The 24,807-nt window shown below is 42.5% G+C and overlaps 1 protein-coding gene across 1 annotated transcript; it reads left to right on the forward strand.

The window, feature by feature from the left end:
* Nucleotides 1–9,591: 9,591 nt before the first annotated feature.
* On the forward strand, nucleotides 9,592–12,907 carry Rgs2 (regulator of G protein signaling 2). The gene is made up of 5 exons (XM_036202391.1): nucleotides 9,592–9,765; nucleotides 10,825–10,923; nucleotides 11,013–11,074; nucleotides 11,604–11,770; nucleotides 12,034–12,907. Exons 1-5 carry the CDS (start codon nucleotides 9,656–9,658, stop codon nucleotides 12,226–12,228), a joined length of 633 nt encoding a protein of 210 aa, XP_036058284.1. The 5' UTR covers nucleotides 9,592–9,655; the 3' UTR covers nucleotides 12,229–12,907.
* Nucleotides 12,908–24,807: the final 11,900 nt, after the last annotated feature.

Consider the following 24,807-nt stretch of genomic DNA (forward strand, 5'->3'; position numbering starts at 1 on the left):
ATAGTTACCAGGCATTATTAGTTTGGTTCCAGGAAGAATGTTCACCAGTGTTCTCTGATGGATTGTGCAGCTGTCGAAGTCCTGAAAACCTAAAGTGGCATGTAATAGTCTAGAAGACTAGATGGGATCTGCTCATGGTCGTGATGTTCTGAATGCCACAGTTGTAGAGACAATTAGGGCAGCCTGATGGCCACCCTGCCAGAAGACCATAAAGTATCCATAGCTCTCCATGGACTCCTGTAGAACATTGTTTTGTTTACAGTCATATTTTAAAACCCATCCTAGGCAAGTAAAGTAAAATTAGATCCTGGGTGCTGGGGATTGAGCACTTGCCTGGAATGTGTAAGACTGCCCTGAAAGTTCGATGTAAATTGAGGAAATTCACCAAACTTCCAAACCGTAACTTGCAAAAATAATTTGAAGGTCTTGAATCAATTTCAACGGAAGTCAAGCTGATGAACACGTTACTGGAAAGAGAAAACCCGGGTGACACTGATAAGGAGTGGGAGATCTCCAGCTTGGAGGCAGCTTGAAGCAGGTTTACAGTGGAATTAACAAGGAGAAATGCAAACATTGAGAACAAGTTGAGCCTGACACTATGAGAAATACTCAGTGTTAGAGGATACATCAAAACAATCCAATTTCAAGCATGTGCAAGCAAAATGGCTTTCAAAACCCATCAGAAGAAGGAAGAACAACTTCAGAATCACCAAAAAGGATGCCTCACATGAAAATCTCATCTTCAAAGAGTAGGAAATTTTATTGCCAGTGAAATATAAAACTGTTCTCATTTGATGTTAAACAGCAGATAAAGTGAGAAAACTTTTTTCTTTTCTTTTGATTAAGAGATTTTCTATTCATTTTACATATCAGCCATGGATTCCCCTGTCCTCCCTCCTCCCACCTCCCAGTCTTCACCCCTCCCCCACAACCCACTTCCCATTCCACCTCCTCCAAGGGAGTCAGCAGAGCCTGGTACCTTCAGTGGAGGCAGGTCCAATCCCCTCCTCCCTGAGCCAAGGCTGAATAAAGTGTCTCAGCATAGGCACTAGGTTCCAAAAAGCCAGCTCATGCACTAGGGACAGATCCCGGTCTCACTGCCTGGGGGCCCCCTAAACAGTTCAAGCTAATCAACTGTCTCACTTATCCAGAGGAACACCCATGGAACTGGACTAGGCCCTCTGAAGAAAACTTTTTTTTTTTTTTTTTTTTTTTTTATCTAGAAAAAGTTTAATTAAAAAAAAAAAACATCAAAAAACTAGTGCACATGGAACAAACTCTAACTGATGAAGTTTGATCAAGCTCATAGGTAACTGTCATGGTTTGTGTTGGTAACTTGCCAGAATCTACAATTACCTGAGAGATGTGCCCCTGGGCATACCTACAAGGGATGATCTTCAATAAGTTAACCAAAGCCAGAAGACTGGTCTCCACTGTGGGCAAAACCATCTCCTTTGCAGAGACCCTGAACTGTACACAGTGAAGAAAGGGAGCTGAGCATACATATTGGTTCATTGTCCTCTGCGCCTCGATTACAGATGCACTGTGACCAGATGCTTCAAACTCCTCCTTCTATCTTGACTTCCTGCCGTAGTGGACTGTGGCCTGGAACCGTGAGCAGAGTGAGCCTTCTTCCTTACTCTAACCCTTTGCTACACATGAGAAATCATTGCATATGTGGTTCATGAAGAAGACAACATGGTTAGTGAAGGCTTGAAATTGAATATAATTAATGGGTCAGAAAATGGGGCCCCTAGAAAGACAATCCAAAGGAGTTTTTGTGAAACCGACTGCTTATCTAGACGAAGACTGCCAAGGTTTCTAATGTGTCTTCAGCTGGCTTGCTTTAAAAATTCTCTTAAAATTCTTAAAGAAATGAAACCAAATGTACCCTATCAAATAGTCACCGGAGAGTTGATGCATTCAAGGATGGATGTCAATGAGAAAGCTCCAGCACAAGGTGACAGGGTGCAGATAGAGAAGAGGCAGAGACTCAAAGTCCTTGCTAAACTGCTCTGAGAAAAAGAAAGGATGCCTTGTGTGTGGTGACAAACACCTGCAATCCCTACGTTTGGGGAACTGAGGCAGGGAGATTGCCAGGAGTTTAAGGCCATCCTGTCGTGCACAGAAAGTTTACAGGCTTGCCAGAGCACAGTAAGACCTTATCTCAAAGACAATGACAGACAGACAGACAGGAGAGGGAGAGAGAGAAGGGAAAGGGGGAGGGAAAGAAGAGGAAAGGGAGATGAGAGAGAATATATGGATTTTACCAAGTACCAAATTAGCCCTAGAAAAATAGTGGATAATTTTGTTGAAAATATTAATTCTATAAAAAGCTGGACATTGCAAACACACCTGTGAGGGGTAAGGGATAGCTTAAGTATTTTAGAAAGTAACCATTTTCCAGAAGTCCTCAAAATGGATCACAGACCTCAATGTAAATAAATCCATAGGACTTGTAGAAGATGATGAAAGAGAAACTCAAGATGACTGGGGCTTGGCAGTCACTTTTACATAGAACAGCAAAGACCAGGAAGAGGGTGTGGCGGCTAACTGGAAGGCGTTTCAGACCTGAGCAGTCAGCAGACACTGAGACTACTGCCAAGTTCAGGTGCTGCCACAATAGGAGATGCTGTTTCTGGTGCTGTTGCAGAAACAGCCTTTGGCTATCTTGTCTATATGCCAGAAACCCTTTGTTGAAGCGGCAACACCTTCCATGTGCTATCCTGGGATTTGCCATGGCTGAGTCTCTTTCGTTTGATAGTTGCTTTCTTGATCTTGTTCAACATGTAACCTAAATCGCTGCTTGAATTTTTGGCACTCGTGGTAATTATGAATATAATTTTCTGGATCCTATTGTGAGTCTGAAAATGTAGTGTTGATGACACAGAAATGTACGTTATTTTTAAAGTCATCTCCTTAAAAATTAAAAACTAACCTTTGGCAAAAATGAGGTGACACTAAGGCAGACTTATCTGAAATTAAAATTTTCTGCCCTGCAAAAGACAAAAAGGAAAGAGAGAAAAAATAAAAAGTGAAGTCACAGGCTTACAGGAAAAATATGCAAACGCATTTATTTGATAAAGGACTGTGTAGCTGGAGAGCTTCTCTCCAGCCCCCCGCCAAGCCCTGTCAGTTGGACAACCCTCATAAAATAAACACACAGATGCTTATATTATTTAAACTGTTTGGCCTAATGGCTCAGGCTTCTTGCTAGCTGTTCTTATATCTTATATTAACCCATTTCTATTAATCTATAAGTTGCCACGTGACTCGTGGCTTACCAGTACCTTACATCTCGCTTGTCATGGCAGCAGCTGGCAGTGTCTTTCTGCCTCAGCCTTCCACTTCCCAGAATTCTCTTCTCTGCTTGTCCCACCTATACTTCCTGCCTGGCTACTGGCCAATCAGGGCAACACATTGGACATACAGAACATCCCACAGCAGGACTGTTAATTAAAAACATAAAAACCTTAAAACTCAACAATAGAAAAATAACCTAATTTAAAATTGGTCAAAAAACTTTGACACCTTACCAATGAGAAAAGACAAATGACAAATATATACACAAAAATAAATTATTCATCATATGCTTTCAGGGGACTGTAAATGAAGACTTGGTTAATTACGTTAAGCCATGCACACCTTTAGAACAGTACAAATGTAGGATACTGAGAACATCAAGTGCCACCAGGGATGCAGAGTCACAGGAAGTGACGTTCAGGATGGAGCATGACAGATTCAGCCACTTTTTGAGACAACCTGCTGTTGTCTTACAATACTAAACATGTTCTTATAATTAAGCAATCCAACCATTGCTATCTAATAAAGGGGCTTGAAAACATGACCATATAAAAACTTAAACATGTTTAATTCATGTTTGCCCAAACTTAGGAGCAACCTAGATATCCTTTAGTAGGTAAATAAAGAAAACAGCTATGGAAATTTCAAATAAGGGACTATGACTCTGTGATTTTAAAAAAATGAAAGAAACCTATATACTTTTGATGCCAAACTCAAATATGGCATTCTGAAAATGCAAAACTATGGAGATGGTAAAAACAGCAGGTGCCAAAGATATCAGAGATGGAGAGTCAAATGGGAACAGAGAGGGTAATTAGGATAGTGAAAGTGCTGCCCTCATAATACTGTGATGGTGGATACTGGTCACTGTACATGTACCTAAGCCCACAGGATGGACACCAACAAGAATGAGCCCTAAAGTCAACCAAGGACTCTGGATGATAATAGTATGTCGATACAGGTTCATCATATGTGTCATCTGGGTGAGGTATGTTGATAATGAGAGAAGGTATGAATGTACGCAGATAAAAAGCAAAAAAGGTATTTTCTTTACCTTGGTCTCAATTTTGCTGTAAACTTAATTCTGCTTCTTTTTTTTTTTTATTAAAAAGGGGGGGTGGTTTTTTTTAAGGTAATCTTACATAGCAATGATCACAAACGTGTCCAATAGGGTATTTAGAAGAAGCAGAAAGGACCATCAGGAAATCCAGAGAGAAGTCCAATCACCAATCCCCCAAGAAAAGGGGATAACTCAAGCTGAGATGGCAGGGCACCAAAGGGCCAGACCCAGGTTAGCTGTTGATTCAATACATCAGCTGTCAGCACTGGGGAATGATGAAACTCCATCAGAGCACTTCAGTCCCTGGCACACCAGGTCCACAGTGCACAAGGTATAACTCGCCCTGATGCCCTTTAAACTGGCAGCCACTTGTGGTGTTCTTTGATTCATTCTTTCCATCTGAAAGGAGACCATGTCTCCCCAGTCATAACACCTACCAGTGGGCTGTAGAACAATAGCAACAGCAAGGATAAAAGGCAAGTGTCCCAGTTATAGATAAGAAATCCACCCAACCTGCTCTGTTAAACACACTTGATGAAAAGAAACACAGAAGTATCTGACTTTCCAAAGCTGGGAAGTTTGGAGAGCACTGGTACCCTTAGCTCAGCATTTAGAGTTGATATTTGAAGCACAGCTGCATCAGATTCTATTCACATCTCCACAACATCTTCCACAACATCTCCACAACATCCTCCACAACATCCTCCACAACATCTCCACAACAGCATCACCCAGTCATTTCCACTGAGATCGTGGGATGATGATGATGATGATGATTCTCCTCCTCCTCCTCCTCCTCCTCCTCCTCCTCCTCCTCCTCCTTCTGTGTTTAGTGTGATCTTAGTACTTGAGTGATGGAGGCAACAACAGCAAGCGTCGGGAGTCCAGCCTGAACTCAGTAAGAAGAGAGGGGAAGGGAAAGAGGAATAAGGAGAGAGAGAGGAGAGGAGAAAGAGGAAAGGGAAAAGAAGGAATGGAGGAAGAGGAGAGGAAGGAAGAGAGGGAAGAGGAAGGGAGGAGGAAAGGAGAGAAGGGGAGGCAAAGGAAGAGGAAAGAAAAGGAAAAGGGGAAAGAATACATACAAGTGTCTATTATTATAAACTAGTTCATGAATCAAAGGCCTAAAAAAATACATAAAATACACTAATGCTCTCTACTTAAAAACAGTGTATCAGATCTCATGTTGCCACTGGTCCCTCCATACTTAAAAAACAGAAGGGAGAAAACACCCCCAGTGACTGACAGCCTGTAAGCCTTTGAAATCCTTAGCCAAGCACACTACATTTGAAAACAAGAGTAAATACACTCCAACTAACACTTCAATTTTTTTGGCTAGAAATTAAAATCCCAGTCTGTCAAGAAAGAAACCCCTCATTTTTTTCAGTCTACAGATCACTTATGCAACTTACTTTATGGTGAAGTGTTTCTAACCACATTCTCCTATTAGCTCTCCACTCACAAAAATCAGCAGAAGGGATGGTCCCCTGCTTTGTCACAGGCTCAGCCTTTAACTCACCAGCCTAGCAATTACTGCACACACCTATTCGAGATGTTTCGATTGATTTATGTTAGCATTTTTCATTCAAGAAAAAAAATCCATATGTTATTATTATTATTATTATTATTATTATTATTATTATGTTTTGTTTAAAAAGGCAATTAAATTTCTAATGCCTTGCCTGAGTTTGGAGTACATACTCCAAAGCACAGAGGAAGTGGGGCACAACCAACTAAAACCGCCAACACACACTGGTGGAGTGACTAATTCTTCCAAAACACAGGTCAAGCGTTAAAGCAATACATTCCTGACAAAAACACTAATTTTCTCTCTGAGCTTCTGGGCACAGAAGTTATAGTTTAAGAAATTAATAGTAACTTCAGAAATCTGAGATCATATTATAGGAAAGAGTTGACGAAGAGTCTTGTGAAGTCATGTGTTCATTCTGATAAAGTTTTTCACAAACTAAAGTTAGACAAAAGAAAACAGAAAAAAGAAGACCCATGTGCCATTTCTGACTAGATGAACGTTACTAATGTTTTATCTGTTTCAATTACCTCTCCCACTTTTTGCTGCATCCCTGACTTTGTGGTTTAAAAACAAAATTTTTAATTAACATTTCACAAAGGTGAGCCACAGGTTTGGAATTCTTTCAAATTAGTAAGTGAAACATCTGCCCAGTGGGAAAAAAGCACATCGTTCGTTATTCACAGAATAACAATTCGGTTTGTTGTGGTGTGGAAAGGCCGGGGATTGGGGGAGCAGGAGGTGGGATGAGAGGGTGATCTGTGGTTGGTAGGTAAAATTAATAAAAAAAATTTTTAAAAAATATATCTTGGTTCTAAATTTCTAAAGCATGAGTTAGTATACATAAACACTTTAATTCACAACAGTTAATTAATGGAGAAGACAGGCATTTGGCAAGGAAGACATTTTACTCTTCATATTACCTGTGAGACATTGTTAAAAGAAAAAACATTCCACTCCCACTCTGGGAGAATCCACCGGGGAATGTGTTCAGAAGCTCCCTCCAGTAGAGGGCATGGCAGATTCAACATGGAAACCTAGGCTTTGTTTATCAGCCAAACTCTTGCTGTGGCTTTGCCTGGCGACTTTTACAACCCACACTGCTTTGTTACTTCCGCCACCACAAAATGGAAACTGTGTGTCATCTGACTATTTAGCAATCCTATTTACCTAAAAGCCAACTGTAACAACAACAAACTCAAAAGGGAAGTCACCCGACGTGTACCTTTTACTTTAAATATGTAAGTGGGTCTTTAAAAAGACCTTAACATGGGGGTTTATTTTTGGTGGAGACAGAATCCAGAACCCCCTAGGTGCTGAGCAAGCACTCTGCCATTATACTCCCTCCCAGCCCAATGTGGGAACTTCGAAAGAAAAAAGTTTCTACCTGTACGAGGTACTACCTAAACTCTCAAAAATACCTGTGGTTGTAAACTTACACAAACTTATCAAGCAACCACAATTTCCAGGGAGAAAATAATTGTGTGCCTTACTATGGATTGTCAGTCTGAAAAGGCTCAAAAATAAATAAATAAATAAAAATAAAAATTAAATAAAAATTAAAAAAAAACTTGTATTAAATGCAAAAATAGTCTAGGACAGTCTATCTTTCAACCAGTTGTCGGTAGGGTACATGTATGTTCACTTTTGTTAATATATAAAAAGGATGGGGCTTTTCGGGCTTCAAGATTTGGAAGAGGTTAAATATGAACTATTTGGCTTATTTTCCTTGCTTATTTATTAAATATCATAAGCTTGACACTACACATCTGCATTGTCTTGATGGCTAATAGAATTTACACATTTAGAACCCAATGAACTCTGAGTTAGTCCTCATGATCTTTCTATCCTGAAAAGCTGGCTTTGGATTGCCCTGCTTATGTATGCAAATTAACGAACAGTGTTGAAGTTACAAAAGGTCTTAAATATAAGATCTGCATAATATTTGGTGAGACTGGCCAAAAAAACAAACAAAACAAAAGTCACACTTGCTGCTATTAGACGTGAGAAACTAGGGCTCCAGCAGGGGAAAGTGACTGTCCTAACAGACACTTAGCAACTGCTGGTTAAACGCTGGCTCTGATTACACCTGCTGACAGATTCAAGTGTCTAGGGACTCCTGACCTACAGGGAACGTCAGTGTTTATGATTCTTAACACCCAGGGTTGTCAGTGAAAAGTACATCCATGTTTTGTGTTGTTGAGAAAAATCAAATGTGCCTGCACATTACACGTATTTTAAACAGCAACATTCTTTTTCTATTTTACATGTTTCATAAAGTATTAAATCATCAGAAATTAAAAGAGATGTAGGAACCGTGCAGTTCTATCAAGCTTATGAAAACTTCCATTTCACAGATTTATAAACACGCTTTCAAGCATTTGTTACTAAAATCAAAGTGAAATTCCTTTGGTAATAAAGGCTATACCTATTTTCTTCACTAGCGACTGCAGACTTTGTTCTCTGACTCAAACCCGGAGCTCAACAACCCGCAGCTTGTAGCAATGTGTTGCCTGGTTCCCGGTTTGAGGAACGTGTCTCCGTTTTTCTTTTAGAAGGGCTAGTGTGAAGCAGGATAACCCGAGCCCACACCATACTGTGTTGTTCATCTGTCTGCCCCGACTTTATGGGAAAACCACTTAGATATTCCGCTGCATCTTTCTGGTAACATAGGAAGCTGAATCAGTTTGTGACTGCAGTCATGGATTTGTTCTTACCAAACCAGAGCATTTTAAAAACCTGCGGGAGTGGAGATGGGTTTCTGAGGAATTCACAAATGAAGCTTGTCCAAGCAGACTGTTTACACTTCCCGACTCTCCCCTCCAGCGCTAGCCCCACACCCCCACCCCTTAAACAGGTGAACAGCTGGTCAATTCTAAGACTGCTCAACGAAGAATGACTCACGAGGAAATCCTGATTCCCTGCACACACTCTGAAACTACAACACGATCCGCCTGCATCCGAACTGCAACATCTTGGGTTTCCCTTTGTATTTCTCACTATCAACTCAGATCTGTGCTGTGCCCAGGCAGGAGGATACCTTTCAGGTCTGCTGGGGGGAGGAGGGGACCCTACCCCGTCACAGCTTGCTGCAGCCAAGCCTTTAATGATCAAAAATGCAGAACCATGTAAAACACCGGCTTCTCCTAAGAGCCCTTTCTCCACCTTCCTCCCTGACCAGCGTGCATTCCCTTAAGGAATTCCAAGATGCCTGAGCGAACAGCAGAGAAGAGGCACAGCACTTGGCTCGGGAGCCCACGTTTCTTTCGGGGTTTCTCTAATTGTTTATGTCCTTCCCCTAGAATAGGCAGAGTGTCTGAGTGGGGCCGGCCGGGCTCGCCCCATCCCCGCTGCAGTTTCTAGGCGTCCCGGTGAATCTTAAAGATGGGGAACAATAGATAAGTTGCAAAGGCGGGGCTCAAAAAAATAAAAAGGGAAAGGTACGCTCCGGGACCCTTCCCGGCTGTGTCCGCCCGGACAGCCCAACCGCGCTCCCTCGGTGTCCCCGCCCGCCTCCTCCCCGCCTGTGTGCGCACGAGGCTGCGGCACCTACGTCAACAGCGCCCTCGCTTCCAGACCCTTCGGCCGCCGTGACTGCCGCAGGCCCGCGCGGCCCCGCCCTCGGGCCGTCCGCAGCGGGCCAATCCGCGCCCTCGAGAGGCGGGGCCGACGCCTCCAGGCCCCGCCCCTGCGCCGCTGCCCGCCTTAAAAGCCCGCGCCGCGCGCCGGGGCAGCCAACAGCTGCGCTGGCCGCGAGAGTCCGACTGATGCAAAGTGCCATGTTCCTGGCTGTCCAGCACGACTGCGTACCCATGGACAAGAGCGCAGGCAACGGCCCCAAGGTCGAGGAGAAGCGGGAGAAAATGAAGCGGACACTGTGAGTATGCCCTCTCTCCCGCAGGGCTCTTCTTACCCCTGCCTGGCTTTGCTGCTAGGGACCTACCTTCTTCCTTCGATCTCGGCTTTTGACTTAAGCTAACTCCGGTCTGCACCTCTGCAGAGAAACCCGCGGAGGGTGGGGAGGGCGGGGGAGAGACAGAAGGGAAAGTTAGCTTGCTAGATAGATCTCGTCGTTGTGCTTTTTCTGTGTGAGCTTTAGAGAGTTTAGGAACTGCTGCGGGAAGTTGTTATGGTGAAGGGGAAGGTAGCTGGACTGAGACGGCTGCGGTTGGCTTTTTTGTTTTGCATTTAATGTGACCTAAGAATCCTGCAGCTGAATAGGGTCCGCAGCGCCCCGTACATTGCATTGTGAGTGCTGCGCTGCTTACACACAGCTGCTGGGTAATGTTTGTGAAGAATCTGAACGTATTCGCTTTAGATACGGTTTTAAATCATAAAGTAGGTCTCTCCCAGTCACGACTGTGGAATGAGTAATTTGCTCTGCAGTATCTGCTGCGGAAAGCACTGTGGGCGGTGGCGGAGGGGAGCTCGGGAATCCATCACACACACACACACACACACACACACACACACACACACACACACACACTCACTCACTCACACCTCTATGTACTTCCAATGTCGTTCCTTCTGCCTCGAGTGCGGAAAGGAAAGGAACATCAGCTGACTCCAGACACTTCCCCTGCTGCTGTTCTCAATCTTAAAATGTCACCAAGTTGTAGTTACCCATGCAGAAAAACCGCTACCTTTTTTGTAGGTCCGAAGTAACTTGTGAAAATTTAAAATATCCTCGCTATGTTATGTAGTCCTATCCTGCTTGTAAAAACTCATTAGAGTCAGGTGAATGGATGAAATTACGTTCAATCAATCCATGATGTGCGGGGTTTAAAAGCTCCGGGGATGAGATTGATCGTTCTTGCCTGTCTGGTTGGTTTGTAGCTTTTGCGTGACTGACCTTTACCCTGCTGCAACTGGTTACTGTTCAAGAATTGCTGCTTGATGTATTTTTGTTTTTCTCTCTCTTTCTCTCTTCTAGCTTAAAAGATTGGAAGACTCGTTTGAGCTACTTCTTGCAAAATACCTCCACTCCTGGGAAACCCAAAACTGGCAAGAAAAGCAAACAAGCTTTCACCAAGTAAGTTGCAGAGATGAACATCTAGCCACTGAACAGGAAAGAGGAACTGTCTTGTGTGGTATAGCTCACGTGTGGAACTTCTCTTACAGGCCTTCTCCTGAGGAAGCACTGCTCTGGGCAGAAGCTTTTGATGAACTGCTGGCCAGTAAATGTAAGCCAACCTCTTGAATTTGATCTCTTACCAGCATCCCAAAGATCCTAGAACTATGTCCACACCACACATGAGCACCTTGCAGGAAGTACCTCAGACATTTACTGCATAAAGCCTGTTTTTCTTGCCCTGGTTTCTCCAGTTTAATCATGGAAAAGCATGAGGTATTCACTTCAGGTGGCGAAGAAAAGTTAGCCTAAAAAATTAAAATGACAGTTCCTCATAGACAGGGTTAAGTCAGCTTTTCCATTACAAAGAATATTTTCAAAAGCCCTACTCCCCAGAGAACTAATGGATGGCTGTGCCATAAATATTTATTTTGCATTGACAGTGAAGTTAAGTATTTTTTTTTGTTGCAGAACACAAACATAAGCATGTTGCCTACTGGCATCTTAGTGCTTACAGAGCTGAATTGTGAGAATGGAGTTTGAGGGAAGTCTAGAGAAGTGGCCATTCTAGTCCTAGAAGAATAGTGTGTTGTCTGGCCACTCGGCTTCCATTCCACATGCTTGTCTTCTTGTACTTTCAGACGGACTGGCTGCGTTCAGGGCCTTTTTAAAATCTGAGTTCTGTGAAGAAAATATTGAATTCTGGTTGGCCTGTGAAGACTTCAAAAAAACCAAATCACCCCAAAAACTGTCCTCAAAAGCAAGGAAAATATATACCGACTTCATAGAAAAGGAAGCTCCCAAAGAGGTAAGAAAACGTTATTCCTGTCAGCACGGTAGTGACACACAGCACGGTAGTGACACACAAGAATTGAATAGACCAATTATGGGGCACATGGGGAGATCTATGTATGGCTCTCTACTCCAGCTGTCCCAACATTGAGGTTTCTCCAAAATTGATAGTTATAACTACTGATCACATATTACATCTTTTATGTTTTGTTATTAAGCATCGGTTTGTAATGTTGAATACGCAACTAAATCAAGTTTTGCTGGTTTTTTTTTTTTCAGATAAACATAGACTTTCAAACAAAAACTCTCATCGCCCAAAATATCCAAGAAGCTACAAGTGGCTGCTTTGCCACCGCTCAGAAGAGGGTGTACAGCTTGATGGAGAACAATTCTTATCCCCGTTTCTTGGAGTCAGAATTCTACCAGGGCTTGTGTAAAAAGCCACAGATCACCACGGAGCCCCATGCTACATGAGACAGAGCCACCAACAGAGGACATTTCATTATATCTCCCAAGAGGAAAGGCTGTGACCTGCCAAAAGACTGACCTTGAATTCAGCCTGGGTGTTAGGAAACATCACCCAGAACTATTGATTCAAAGTTGGGTAGTGAATCAGGAAGCCAGCAACCTAGGACAGGCTCTGTGTGAGAACAGCTTCCCTTGCTGTGTGAAGAACAGAGGAAGGGAACAGTGTTCTGAGTGTGCTGTTCCTCTCTGGGAAAGCAGGGGTCTGAGATGAAAGATACAGTGGAAAGTTGTTGGTCCAAACATTTAAAATCAATAGGTCTGGGATTATGTGGCCTTAGCTAGCTGGCTGTACATCTTTCCCTAAATCAGTCCATTGTTACCACGTAGTGGTTTTACTTCTAGTTTTAATATTTCAGTACTAAGGAACATTAAAATGTTTACTGTGTGCAAGGGTGTTGACGTTCTTAGGACTACAGGTGGTTAGTACTGTCCTGTCCTGGATCACTGAAACTGAAGAGTACGTTTGCGTTGTTAAATGGTGTGTGAGAGGGAATGAGCACTGTTCTGGAGAAAACCAGTGTCTGTTATGAGTGCCAAAAACTGTCTTGCAGGCAGCTAAACTTTGAAGTGGTTTTTGAATACTTTTAATAAATTTATTTTGATAAATAATGTCATTGAAACTTTGGAAGTCCAGATGTGATTCTGTTGTGTTTGATTTCAGTAACTGGAATTGTGTCAGATATAAAAGAAAGCAACTTTCTAGTAAAGAGATGTGACCATGCATTGATCATTGTTCCAGTCTACTGAGAGCTGACAGCCCTTAGAAGTGAGAAATGGTTGCTTCAAGGAAAATAAACCTATAGACATTATGTAGCTGTAAGAAAATCAGATCACATCCCTAGGACCACTCATTGTGAAAGTCGAACTTGTTATTTAATAAAAGAAAAAGAAAAAAGAGCATTGCCCTGTGTGTTAAGGACCAGTTAAAAATGAGTAATAAGAGAGCATGGGGAAAGAAGCATGAAGGATATGTGGCCAAGCAGCCTGAGAAGAAAGAAGTTGAAGTAAACGTGTGTAGGCCTTGGGCCTGCCTGTTTTATTATCGGTTCCAGACACCTACACAGGGCTAGCATGAGCAAGACACCTACCTGGTCATTGTTCCTTTTGTGATGGGTCAATATGAGAATCTCAGAATTTTCCTGCATCTCCTGCCTTCACTGGGCTAATAATCCCTTAGGAAGAAAGAAAGTGCTTCCCTTAGACTAAATGCAGGAATGTTCTAGCTGAGAAAGGCCTTCCTGCTGGCTAGTTTAGAGGCATTCCCTTTCCTTTGTGAGACAAGTTTTCAATCTCTGGAGAGTGGGAGGAGGGAAGGGCAGGGAGGGGGGTTGGTAAATGGGAGGAGGCAGAGCCCATCCTCAGCTTGAAATTGGAACATCTGAGCCCAAGTAATAATATCCCACAGCTTTGTGAGCCTAAGAGTACCCATTTTTCACCGTGGTTCCTTAGTGTATACCTCGCCTTGGCTATCTCCCTGATATCCATACATAATGAGGGGTACTTTAGAAATGTGAAACACTAAGAGGTACTTTTTTTTTTTTCCTGATTTTCCGAAGGATAATGGCCCACAGCATTTCAAGTGCTGTTTCTTTGTAACGACTCTAATTCACATCTTTAACCAGATGTCTGGAAAAGGCACAAGTCAGGAGGGGCAGCTGTTCCTTCCTGTATCAGCAGCAGCCATAATGACATATAACAGAAACAGAATGAACGCTGATTGCATGAGTGAGATTCACATTCATTGAAGTGGTGATACTCTGATGGGAATATGACACCAATGTGTCAGGTCTGCAGAGCTCTTAATTCATAAAGTACTTAGCTAACAAAGAAATCCACATTGCCCACCAAGTCCTATTTACTTTACCTCACACTGTGTCCAGCTTCTCCAGGGTTCCCACTCTGATGGAAGAGGACACCAGGACTGCAATTAGCCTACCTCCCTCTGCTCACCATCTCCCACACCTCATATATTAGCTCTTAGCTCTTAGGATCTTTTCAACACACAAACCTGATCTTGTCTCCTGTCATTGATGAGCCCCTGACAGGTCTCCTAAATATCAGGATGAAAGCAATCCCTAAGATGGCCTAGGCCCACAGGGCTGACTTTCTCTTACCTTCCAACCATGTACACAATTCTCTGCACCAGACCAGCCACGCTGGCTTTCTCCATTGCTGGAAGACACTCTGCCCCCCAGCCCCCAGGAACCTTTCCATCTGATAGTTCCTCTCTCACAGTGTAATTTTAGCTCTTACTCACCACTCACCTACCAACGCAATTGCCACTTCCCCAGGGAAGTGGACTCTGACCTCCTTTGCCTAGACCACATCCTTTTTTAGATGTTGTCACAGCACCAGGTTCTAGAATTTGGGGTGCTTAATAGAGGCATTTCTTAATAGGGGTTACATGGTTATTTGATAATTTTATCTTCTCCAGTTAGACCATGAAGAGAGCAAGTGAAGATCCTGCACTTTTTTCCTACTCTCTGCTGATTCCCTGCAATTGGTATATACAATGTGAGCAGGATAGATGCATGGATGCATGGATGCATGGATGCATGGATGCATGGATGCATGGATGGACATTAGAAACTGTATGGAAATCAGTGAGATTAAGAAAATATTTATCACTGCACAGAAAGATAAAGACAACAATCACTGTGGATTTTTAGTTGTAGTTATTGTTTTATTTTGTTTGTTGATTTAAATAAGAGATCAGATTATGGTCCCCAGGCTGGTCCTAAACTCCTAGGCTCAAATGATTCTCCTGCCTCAGCCTCTGAAGTAGAGGGGACTGCGGGCATTTCACTGTACCCAGTTTTTTTAAAAGGGCAAGGTTTGAAAAGTCCACTGGCTCAAATGGCTATAAATATTTCCAGAAATTTTTCATTTGACAATCAATCAATAAATATTTTTAACTAGGCATGTTCCCTGTGGCATTTGACTTTTGGTAGAAGGAAAATCCAGCAACAAAAACAAATGATAAATAAATCAGAAGTTTTGACTTTTAGAGCTTCTGAAAGCTTAAGCTTTATTGAGATGGTATTTTCCATGTCTTCTTGTGTGGAACAAGCTGAAACAGATTTCAGATTAGAGACCACATACCTCCACAAATAAGTAGAACCTACTGTTCCAGTTTCCCACAGTTCAAATACTTATGACCCACAGTCCATTCATTTTGGAAACTTTTCATTGTCAATGTATTTTAATGCCAAGGATGTTTCAAAATATAGTCATTTCACACAGTCACCCTGAAATAAATAGAAAGTTGTTTTTACATGTCATGTGAGCACAGGGAGGCAATAAGTGACTTTCAATAAAATCACCCAAAGTTTAATAGGAAAGACTTTTGGGGTGTGTCTGATCATAGTATTTGATCATTTTGGGTTGGGGAGTGAGACAAGGCAGAGGTAGTGAACTTCCATTAGGAGGGGCTCACATACAAAAACACTGCGATTCTGGTCAAGATGAGGAGCCTGCCCTGTGCCAAACACCGTTTTCCTAAATTAGCCAAAAACTGTAGCTGAGAGATTAGTCTCAGTTACGGAAAACATCACAAGCATTGAAAGGCAAACTTGGACAGGTCTGGCGCAGCTACCCTTTGACGTATGTAGTCACTTTTGTCAATGGCAGCCCGATGAGTTCTCTGAAACTGTTGATAACTCTTGGCTAAGGAGCAACTTGGAGTTACTCAATCAGATGATAACAACTTAAGAAGTTCTTCTGTGACCTACAGGACAAGAGAGGTTGTCGAAGGCCATAGCATGAAACAAAGGGCTGGCATCAACCATTTTTGATCCATGAACCAGCAAGGCCAACACATGATGTTAAGGGTAGGGTGCAATACGGCAGTAGAGGAGTAGTGCAGGAGGTGGAGGGCCTTGAATACTAAACGTTAGGATTGTATTAGGAGAGCATGAGGCATCAAACTCAACTAAATGCATGGGAATATCTCAGACAGCAACACAAAGACTAAAAGGATGGAAGCTGGGAAGTCAATGAAGAGACTGTAGTATTAGGTCAGATATGAGATTCTACTTGTACACCGTACAAGAACAAATAATTCCATTTCGCTTATATTAAATTATACATGTATCTATTCTGGTCAAAGCACTTTAGCCACAAGGCAATTGATGAAAAGACACCTTCCCTTTTCTCTAAGTGGCACTTATTAAGTACTGGATGAAATAAACATAAAATTCAAAATATAGCCAGGTGTGGTAACATGCTTCATCCCAGCACTTGACAGGTTGACAGAGGAGGATAAAGAGTTCATTTGAGGGCGGTGGTGGCACACACCGTTGTTAATCCCAGCACTTGGGAGGCAGAGGCAGGTGGATCTCTGTGAATCTGAGGACAGCCTGGGCTACAGAGCGAGTTCCGGGACAGCCAGAGCTACATAGAGAAGCCCTGTCTCAGAAAAGAAAGAAAGAGAGAGAGAGAGAGAGAGAGAGAGAGAGAGAGAGAAGAAAAGAAAAGAAAAGAAAAGAAAAGAAAAGAAAAGAAAAGAAAGAAAGAAAGATCAGTTGTTTGAAAGGAAGAGAGGGAGGGAGGGAGGGAGGGAGGGAGGGAGGGAGGGAGGGAGGGAGGGAGGGCAGGCCGATACATACTGGGAATTTACTGTTGATTTTAATTTTGGCAAATGTTTGTGAAGGGTTTCTGAGTCTAGAAGACACAGAGAGTAGAAGAGATGACCCTCTGTTGTGAAAGACAGATCAAAAGCAAAACTCAAACATTGCATTTCATTTTGTTGTTTTAAATGTTTATATACTTTAATTAAAACAGAAGTATATCACTTTCTCTCTTCTCTTTCATCTCTCCCCCCTCTTCCAGAGACCCTCCCTCCCAACTCTTCCCATGTACCCCCACCCTAACTCCAAAATTGGTAGCCTCTTTTTCTTTGGTTATTGTTATTGTTATTATTGTAACAAACATTTATATGTGTGAACAAATATATAAATACAACATGCTGAATCTGTTTTTGTGGCTTACGAGTATATGGTTTCAGCGCTGACCACTTTGTATTGAATAAGTCATAAGGGGGCCCATCCCTGGGAGAGGCTAATTCTCCCTCTCCCAGCAGCCATCAGTTGTCTGTAGTTCGTTGCCTAGGGATGGGACCTGTGAAATGTTCCCCTGTTCATGTATTTTGATATATCCACCATCCCAGTTTTGTTCATACAGCCATTTCTTGGAGAGACTGTTTTGACTGTTTCACCTAAGACTTCCTGATATTCTTTTATAATCTTTCTGACTCCTCTTCCAAGATGTTCCCTGAGCCATACCCAGATGCTGAGCTGGGGAGTAGGTGTATCCACTGGGGCTGGGATCCTCATGATCCATTGATTTCTTCATTGTGTCCAGTTTCAGTTTTCTGTAATGGTCTCCATTTGCTGTGAAGAGAAGCTTTTATGGTGAAGTGTGTTAGCTACTATCTGTGGGTATAAAGATAAGACTTAGAATATAGTAAGGAATTATAGGTCAGTCTAATAAAGTGGTGGTAGTAGATTATTTTCTGAAGCCCATGCCCTCACTAGCCCTGGGTATTTGGTTGGATTTACACTACCAGGCATGATTTCCCTACTGTTGAGTGGGCCTCAAGTCCAATTAGACAGCTGTAGGTTAACATCAATATGTGAGGGTCACTTACTACACCTTTACAGATATCTCGTCATGTTGGTGACTATTATGTTCACAGGTATGGCAGCGGGCCTAGACTATTAATTCCTTCCTTCACTCAGTCACTTGCACAGTAGTTTTTGGAACCATGGGAGCTATACCATAAGAAGGAGGCTTTCAGGATACATTTCATTTTCTTAAAATTAGATTCCATAAGCCCATGACCTATATGAGTTCATGGTCATGGTGCTTCAAGCTTTATCAGATCTTCCTCCTCAATATCCTAGGTACCTCCTCCCCCTCTTACTGTGTTAGTCACTTTTCATCATTGTAACAAAATATTTGAGCAAAAAAACTGTGATGGATGGTTTTATGTCAACTTGACACATGCTAAAGTCAACTGAGAGGAGGGGACCTCAATTAAGAAAATGTCTCCATAAGATAGTTTTGTAGGCAGGCATGCAAGGCATTTTCTTAATTAGTGATTGGTGAGGAAGGGCCCAGCCCATTCTGAGTGGTCCCATCTCTATGCTGATGGTCGTGGGTTCTATAAGAAAGCAGGATGAGCAGCCCATGTTGAGCAAGCCAGTAAGGAGCACCCCTCCATGGCTTCTGCATCAGCTTCTGCCTCAGGTTCCTGCCCTGTTTTTAGTCCCTGTCCTGACTTCCTTCAGTGCTGGACTGTGATGTGGAAATATAAGCCAAATAAACCCTTTCCTCCCCAACTTGCTTTTGGGATCATGGTGTTTTGTCATAGCAACAGAAACCCTAACTAAGACGACATCTTAAAGAAAGAAAGAAAGAAAGAAAGAAAGAAAGAAAGAAAGAAAGAAAGAAAGAAAGAAAGATGCATTCTTACCAGGTTTTCAGAGGTTCAGCATCTGATTGGATGATTCCATTGTTTTATTCCCCATAGCAAGGTATAATATCATGACAGAAGGAAGCTTTTCACATCATGACAGTCAGTAGATGAGACAAGAAGGACTATATATCACATACAAAGGCACAACCGCAACCAGGCTAAAACTCCCAATAATACCATCAAATTTTGAAACCAGGCATGCCATCTGTCTCATCCAGTGCAGCCACTTCCTTCAGCTCCTGGTCTTACTGTGTGCTCCTTCTGTGTAAACCTGGTACCTCTTTTATAAAGGATCAGTTAAGGAGTCTAGTGCTTACCATGGAGATAAACAAATAAATAAATAAACAAATAAGACAGGAGTTTAGACTGAGAATAACCTTTATGTTAGTTTGAAGGTAGCAGAGCAGGACAATTGTGTGAGTAATTTAAGACTAATGGGGGATACACTATTTAATAAAGTAATGGAAGCTTACTGTGAGCGACAGGATTTGTCAGTTAGGTAGATTAGATTCAGATTTGATGGTAACCAATCAGTGAAACAGGTACATCCCACCTAATAGAAAGAGAATGAAGATATGGTTGATGTTTCCATCAGCGGGCAAGTGTCTCAGTTTGGGTTTCTATTGCTGTGAAGAGTCACCATGACCACAGCAACTCTGTTTTTTTGTTTTTTAGGTTTTGTGTTTTTGGTTTTGGTTTTGTTTTTGTTTTGGAGGGGGGGTTGTTTTGTTTTGTATTTTTTGTTTGTTTTGTTTTTTGTTTTGTTTTTTGTTTTTGTTTTGTTTTGTTTTGTTTTTTCTAGACAGGGTTTCTCCATGTATTTTTGGTGCCTGTCCTGGAGCTTGCTCTGTAGACCAGGCCGGCCTCGAACTCACAGAGATCCGCCTGGCACTGCCTCTTAAGTGGTGGGATTAAAGGCATGTGCCACCACTGCCCAGCCACAGCAACTCTTATAAAGGAAAATGTTTAATTGGGTGGCTCACAGTTCAGAAGTTTAGTTCATTATTGTCATGGCAGGAAACGTGGTGGCATGCAGGCAGACATGGTGCTGGAGAAGGACCTGAGAGTTCTACATCTGGATCCACAGGAAGTGAACTGACTCACTGGGTGTAGCTTCAGCATAGATGAGACCTCAGAGCCCAACCCCACAGTGACACACTTCCTCCAAGGCCACACCTCCTACAACAAAGCCATGCCTCCCAATAGTGCCACTTCCTATGAGCTTATGGTGGCCAATTACATTCAAGCTACCACAGCAGGAGATACCTACTTAAAAAAGAACCAGCCTCTTTACTCCAGAATTTTTTATAGACCAAAAATGTGAAAGTTGCCATTTGATTCTATCATATCTCTAGTGCTATAGCTGGTTTTCTCTACTTTTTTTTTTTTTCATTTTCTCCTTCCCCATTCCTTTATTGTACATAAAGTAGCTGGTATATGTGCATCAAAAAATTATATAAATTCACTGATTCAGTCAGGACTCCTCATGATCTGGTCACCTCTCAGGATTAGATCTGCTATGTAAATCTAAGCCCAACTTTCAGCAAATGAGCCTTTGAGGGAATATCTCATGTCCAAACCATAACTCTTTTTTTAAAAAAATATATTTATTAATTTTTTTTCATTTTACATATCAACCCCAGTTCCACCTCCCTCCCCTTCTCCCGCCTCCTCACCTCACTCCCACTGTACCCCCATCCACTCCTCAGAGTGGGTAAGGCCTCCCATGGTAGTCAACAAAGTCTGGCATACCAAGTTGAAGGAGAGCCTATCCCCTCTCCAGTGTATCAAGGCTGAGCAAGGTATCCCACCACAGGGAACGGGTTCCAAAAAGTCAGTGCATGCACGTGGGATAAGTCCTGGTCCTGCTGCCAGAGACCCCACAAACAGATTGAGCCACACAACTGTCACTCACATTCAGTGGGCCTACTTCAGTCCCATGAAGGTTCCTGAGCTGTCAGTCCAGAGTCAGTGAGCTCCAACTATCACCGATCAGCTGTCTCTGTGGGTTTCCCTATCATGATCTTGACCCCCTCTTCTTCTTCTTCTTCTTCTTCTTCTTCTTCTTCTTCTTCTTCTTCTTCTTCTTCTTCTCCTCCTCCTCCTCCTCCTCCTCCTCCTTCTTCTTCTCCTTCTTCTTCTTTTTGAATGCCGAATGCCATTTATTGAAGAAGGGAGGAGGTCTTAAATATAGGCTTACAGCACAATGGGAGAACCCTGGAGCACAGAAGTTTGCTTCTGATGCTTTTTTTTGTTTTGGGGTTTTTTTTTTTTTTTTGAGCTGAGGATCGAACCCCGGGGCCTTGCACTTGCTAGGTAAGCACTCTACCTTTGAGAAAAATCCCCACCCCCGCTCCTGATGCTGGATACACAGACAAGGAGCTTCCCTTAAGCATTCAGGAGGGTGGAATCTTGCAAGGAATTGGCATAGGGAGGATATCAAGGTCAAGGTCGGCAAGCAAGGCAACAGTTACCCAAAATGGGGGGCCAGGGACCTACAGGTAACCCCCCTTTTACTAAAAAAAAAATGAACTTCTGACTTAGGTTGCGTGGGACATCAGCAGGTCATCTTACCCATCATGGAGACACCTGTCCAGGCAACACAGGCGTTCTGTCTTAGGTTGGTGAGTGCCCCCCAGGCATTACCCATCTCTGAATACTCATTATCATACAGGCTCAATCCTGTGAGAGCTGCAGTGTTAACTGTTGCCAACAATCTCTAAATGATGCTGGGCTTGTAATCTGTGTGTTCGACACAGAAAAGACCAACAGAAGTCTTAACCCACCCATAGCAGGTAGGCTAAAGGCAGCTGAGCCATTCCCTTCCTTAATGAGCAAGCCTTACTGAAATTTGGAGTCCTTGTGAGATGGTATCCCAAAAGCAAATAGAACTTGAGTTTGTAAATTTATAACTTTCAAAGCCAATCGAAATATATATAACTATTGATTTAAATTTGTCATGCCCAATAGAATGAAAGATTAACTAACTGTGGTAGCTACTTTTGCTGCCAGGGTCTCCACTGTGCTAGATGTAGTAATCAATTATGAAATGGCAATCCCAGAAACAGTAGTAGCAGTGGTCGTCACTGTTATAACAGCAACAATGGCAGCAGTGATGTCAAATTCTCTTCTGGAGCATGTGGGTATCCATTGTCATGGACACAACTCCAGGAACACGAACCGCCAAGGCCCACTATTCTTGATCCCAGGACAACTTAAGCTGGCAGCTCTGCAAAAGAACAACTAAGAACCATAAAGGAAAAACAGGCAGCTCACAAGGAACAGAACTAATGGTCTCATAATGGCTACATTCAGACTCACAAATTTTAAGGTATCTTCAAAGGGGCCTAAATGAATTTCAGGAGGCCAAAATTGTTGCACAGAGCCACTCCTGAGAAGTAGGTACTGCTCCAGCATGAAGAGGATTGTGAAAATGAAATGCTTAGCTGGCATGCTACTGTTACTAAATGGAGGTCAGTGATCTTCAGTGTTATCCTTAATCTCCTAGGTGTCTGGGTGACACATTCTCAAACATATTTGAAAAAGCAGTTACCTCTCTTTCTCTTCCTTCACTCTTGTTCCCAGGGACTGGTCTCTGCTCTCTTCTATGCCCCTTCTTTGCCTCTTCTCTCCCATCCCCTCAATAAACCTCCCACGTGGGCCCTGTTGTATGGTGTGACTCCTTCCCTGCTGGTTAAAAAATACATTTGGTGCCAAGATTTAGATTCAGTCTGAGACATGCTGGGACCCTGCACCTGGCCCACCAATGACAGCCCTACTTTATTCCCACCTAACAAATTGCTGGGTCTCTCCATCCAACACTGACGATTATTTTTGTGAGCTCCAGGGAGTCGACTTGGATCCACCTCAAACAGCCTGACAGTTCCACAGAGCCTGGACAGTGAAGTGCCCAGCTAGCTACCCCAGGACATGGCCAGCACCCCAGATTTCTCAGGTTCCCCCAAAGATGATTGATGTCCCCCAGACCAGCAGTCTCGAGAACACAGCACTCTCATCCCTGCCTCACCTGCTACCCCTTTCTAACTCCTCACCTTTTTATAATAAACAGAAGGGAGGAATGTTGGCATTTAGGCATCTCTACTGGCCTGCCCTTAGGGTCCTGTTAGGATATATCCTCAGCTGCAGCCACTAAGAGCACCCGCTGGGCATTCACTATGTTTCTTTATAAAAGGGGGCCTTGTACACCTCCCGTCTCTTTCTCTTCCTTCGATCTCATCTCCAGGTACCAGTCTCTATTCCCTTCCCTGCCCATTCTCTCCCCTCCTCTCAATAAACCTCCAATGAAAAGAAAAAAAGAAAAAAGAAAAGAAAGAAAAAGCAGTTACCATACATTACCTTTTAGAGAATCCAAACCAACTGCATGGCTGCAGTTCCTAGGCTTACGTTAATGCTTGCCAAAGCTGGCCCTATTGGGCTTTCAATCCCCATTGGCATCAGAAGGGGAGAGTTTTTCATGAAGGCCCAATAGGTTTCTGCCATGTTGGGCTTCCGCTGCAGCCACAGGGCCCACTCCACGCTCAGAAACCCAATGAGGAATTTCATTGTCCTTAATAGTGTAATGTTTCATTGAGGGTTGCTCAGTAATTGAGTAATACCAAATCTTATTATAAGCAACAGTCATCCTAGGGTCCTCCATGCCATATATATATAGCCTTATGGTTCTGTGGGTTGCAGTCTGATTGTTCTTTGCTTTCTATCTAGAATCCACTTATGAGTGAGTACATACCATGTTTGTCCTTCTGGGTTTGTAGTACCTCACTCAGGGTGATTTTTTCTAATTCCATCCATTTGCCTTATCATAGTCGTGTGCTTTTCCCACAGTCTCACTCTTACCTAATGCTCAGTAAGCCCCAGATCCTATACCATGCTTCCAATCATTTCCTCAGAACACTGTTTGAATACTGCTATTCTCGAGTGATTTTTATGCTCAGAAAAATTTAAGAAGTTTCTAACAAGGTAAATTCCTCTGCAGAAGACTATAATGTTTCTAGATTTCAGTTGGGTTTTTCTGCCCATTGGACCTTATTTTCTGATACTGACCAGAAGCATTTAATATTGGATTTTCTTGTCATTTCTCCACAATTACTAGATGAAACATTGCACCTTGCATACAACTGTTTTCTCTTCCCCTAACTGTTATCTATTTTTCAAGGCACAGATGACATTTCAGCTTTGTGAAATCTTCCTGAGAGCATGTCTGTTTCACATTCCAATGAGGTTATCCATGATGACCACTGTGACTTAGTGTGTTTAATTTTAAGAGTAGCTGTAATTGTCCAGATAGGAAGGATATTTAGTTTAGTCTGACTAAATCATGGGTTGACTGAGTGATGAACTCTCATATTCTCCAATAAATTTGTATGCAATAACAAATGATTTCATTGAAATATGCTAAACTCATTTGCAAAAAAAAAAAAATGAGTTCACAAGTCTATGCAATTCTTTCACCTTGACTGTATATGTCTACCTTACAAATTTAGAGAACACTGAAGCATGTGTGTCTTGGATAAGGTCTTAATGTTTGGTTTTCCCAAATCTCAAGTTTATTCATTATTTATATAGTTTAAAAAGTACACTGACCCATATGCAAACTTCCTGAGGAGCAAGACTCTGTGTTTATTTAGCTTGAGTATATCCTAGACATGTACAGACATCACATCATAATCAAAATAATTTAAAAAAGAAATATTTCAAAATAGCATGAAAAGAAGCTATTGCCTGATGACCACTTTAGGGGTGAGGGGGACCCCAGAGTAGTAGCTGTTGTTGTTTTGTTTTGTTTTTACTTTTTGCCTTGCTTTTTAGTGCATTTGGGGCTTCCACTCTTTTAGGCCTATTTCCAGCTCATTTCAAGTAGTTTTCTCAGTCTGAAGCCTCAGAATGTAACCTCAGATAATCAACAATGACATTTAAAACAGCACTATTGAGCACTGTTGAGAATACTGCATTTAGAAGAGCCTGATGTAGTCTGGCAATGGTGAGATAACAAGGTCGGTTTGGAAAGACAATGTTTTTTTTCCCTGCTG

This window comes from Onychomys torridus, chromosome 11 (assembly GCF_903995425.1).
Source record: "Onychomys torridus chromosome 11, mOncTor1.1, whole genome shotgun sequence".
Lineage (NCBI taxonomy): Eukaryota > Metazoa > Chordata > Mammalia > Rodentia > Cricetidae > Onychomys > Onychomys torridus.

Coding starts and splice junctions, on each gene's coding strand:
- Rgs2 (XM_036202391.1), top strand. CDS start 9,656: ATGCAAAGTGCCATGTTCCTGGCTGTCCAGCACGACTGCGTACCCATG. Junction 9,766..10,824: donor GAGAAAATGAAGCGGACACT/GTGAGTATGCCC, acceptor TCTCTCTTCTAG/CTTAAAAGATTGGAAGACTC. Junction 10,924..11,012: donor AGCAAACAAGCTTTCACCAA/GTAAGTTGCAGA, acceptor CTTCTCTTACAG/GCCTTCTCCTGAGGAAGCAC.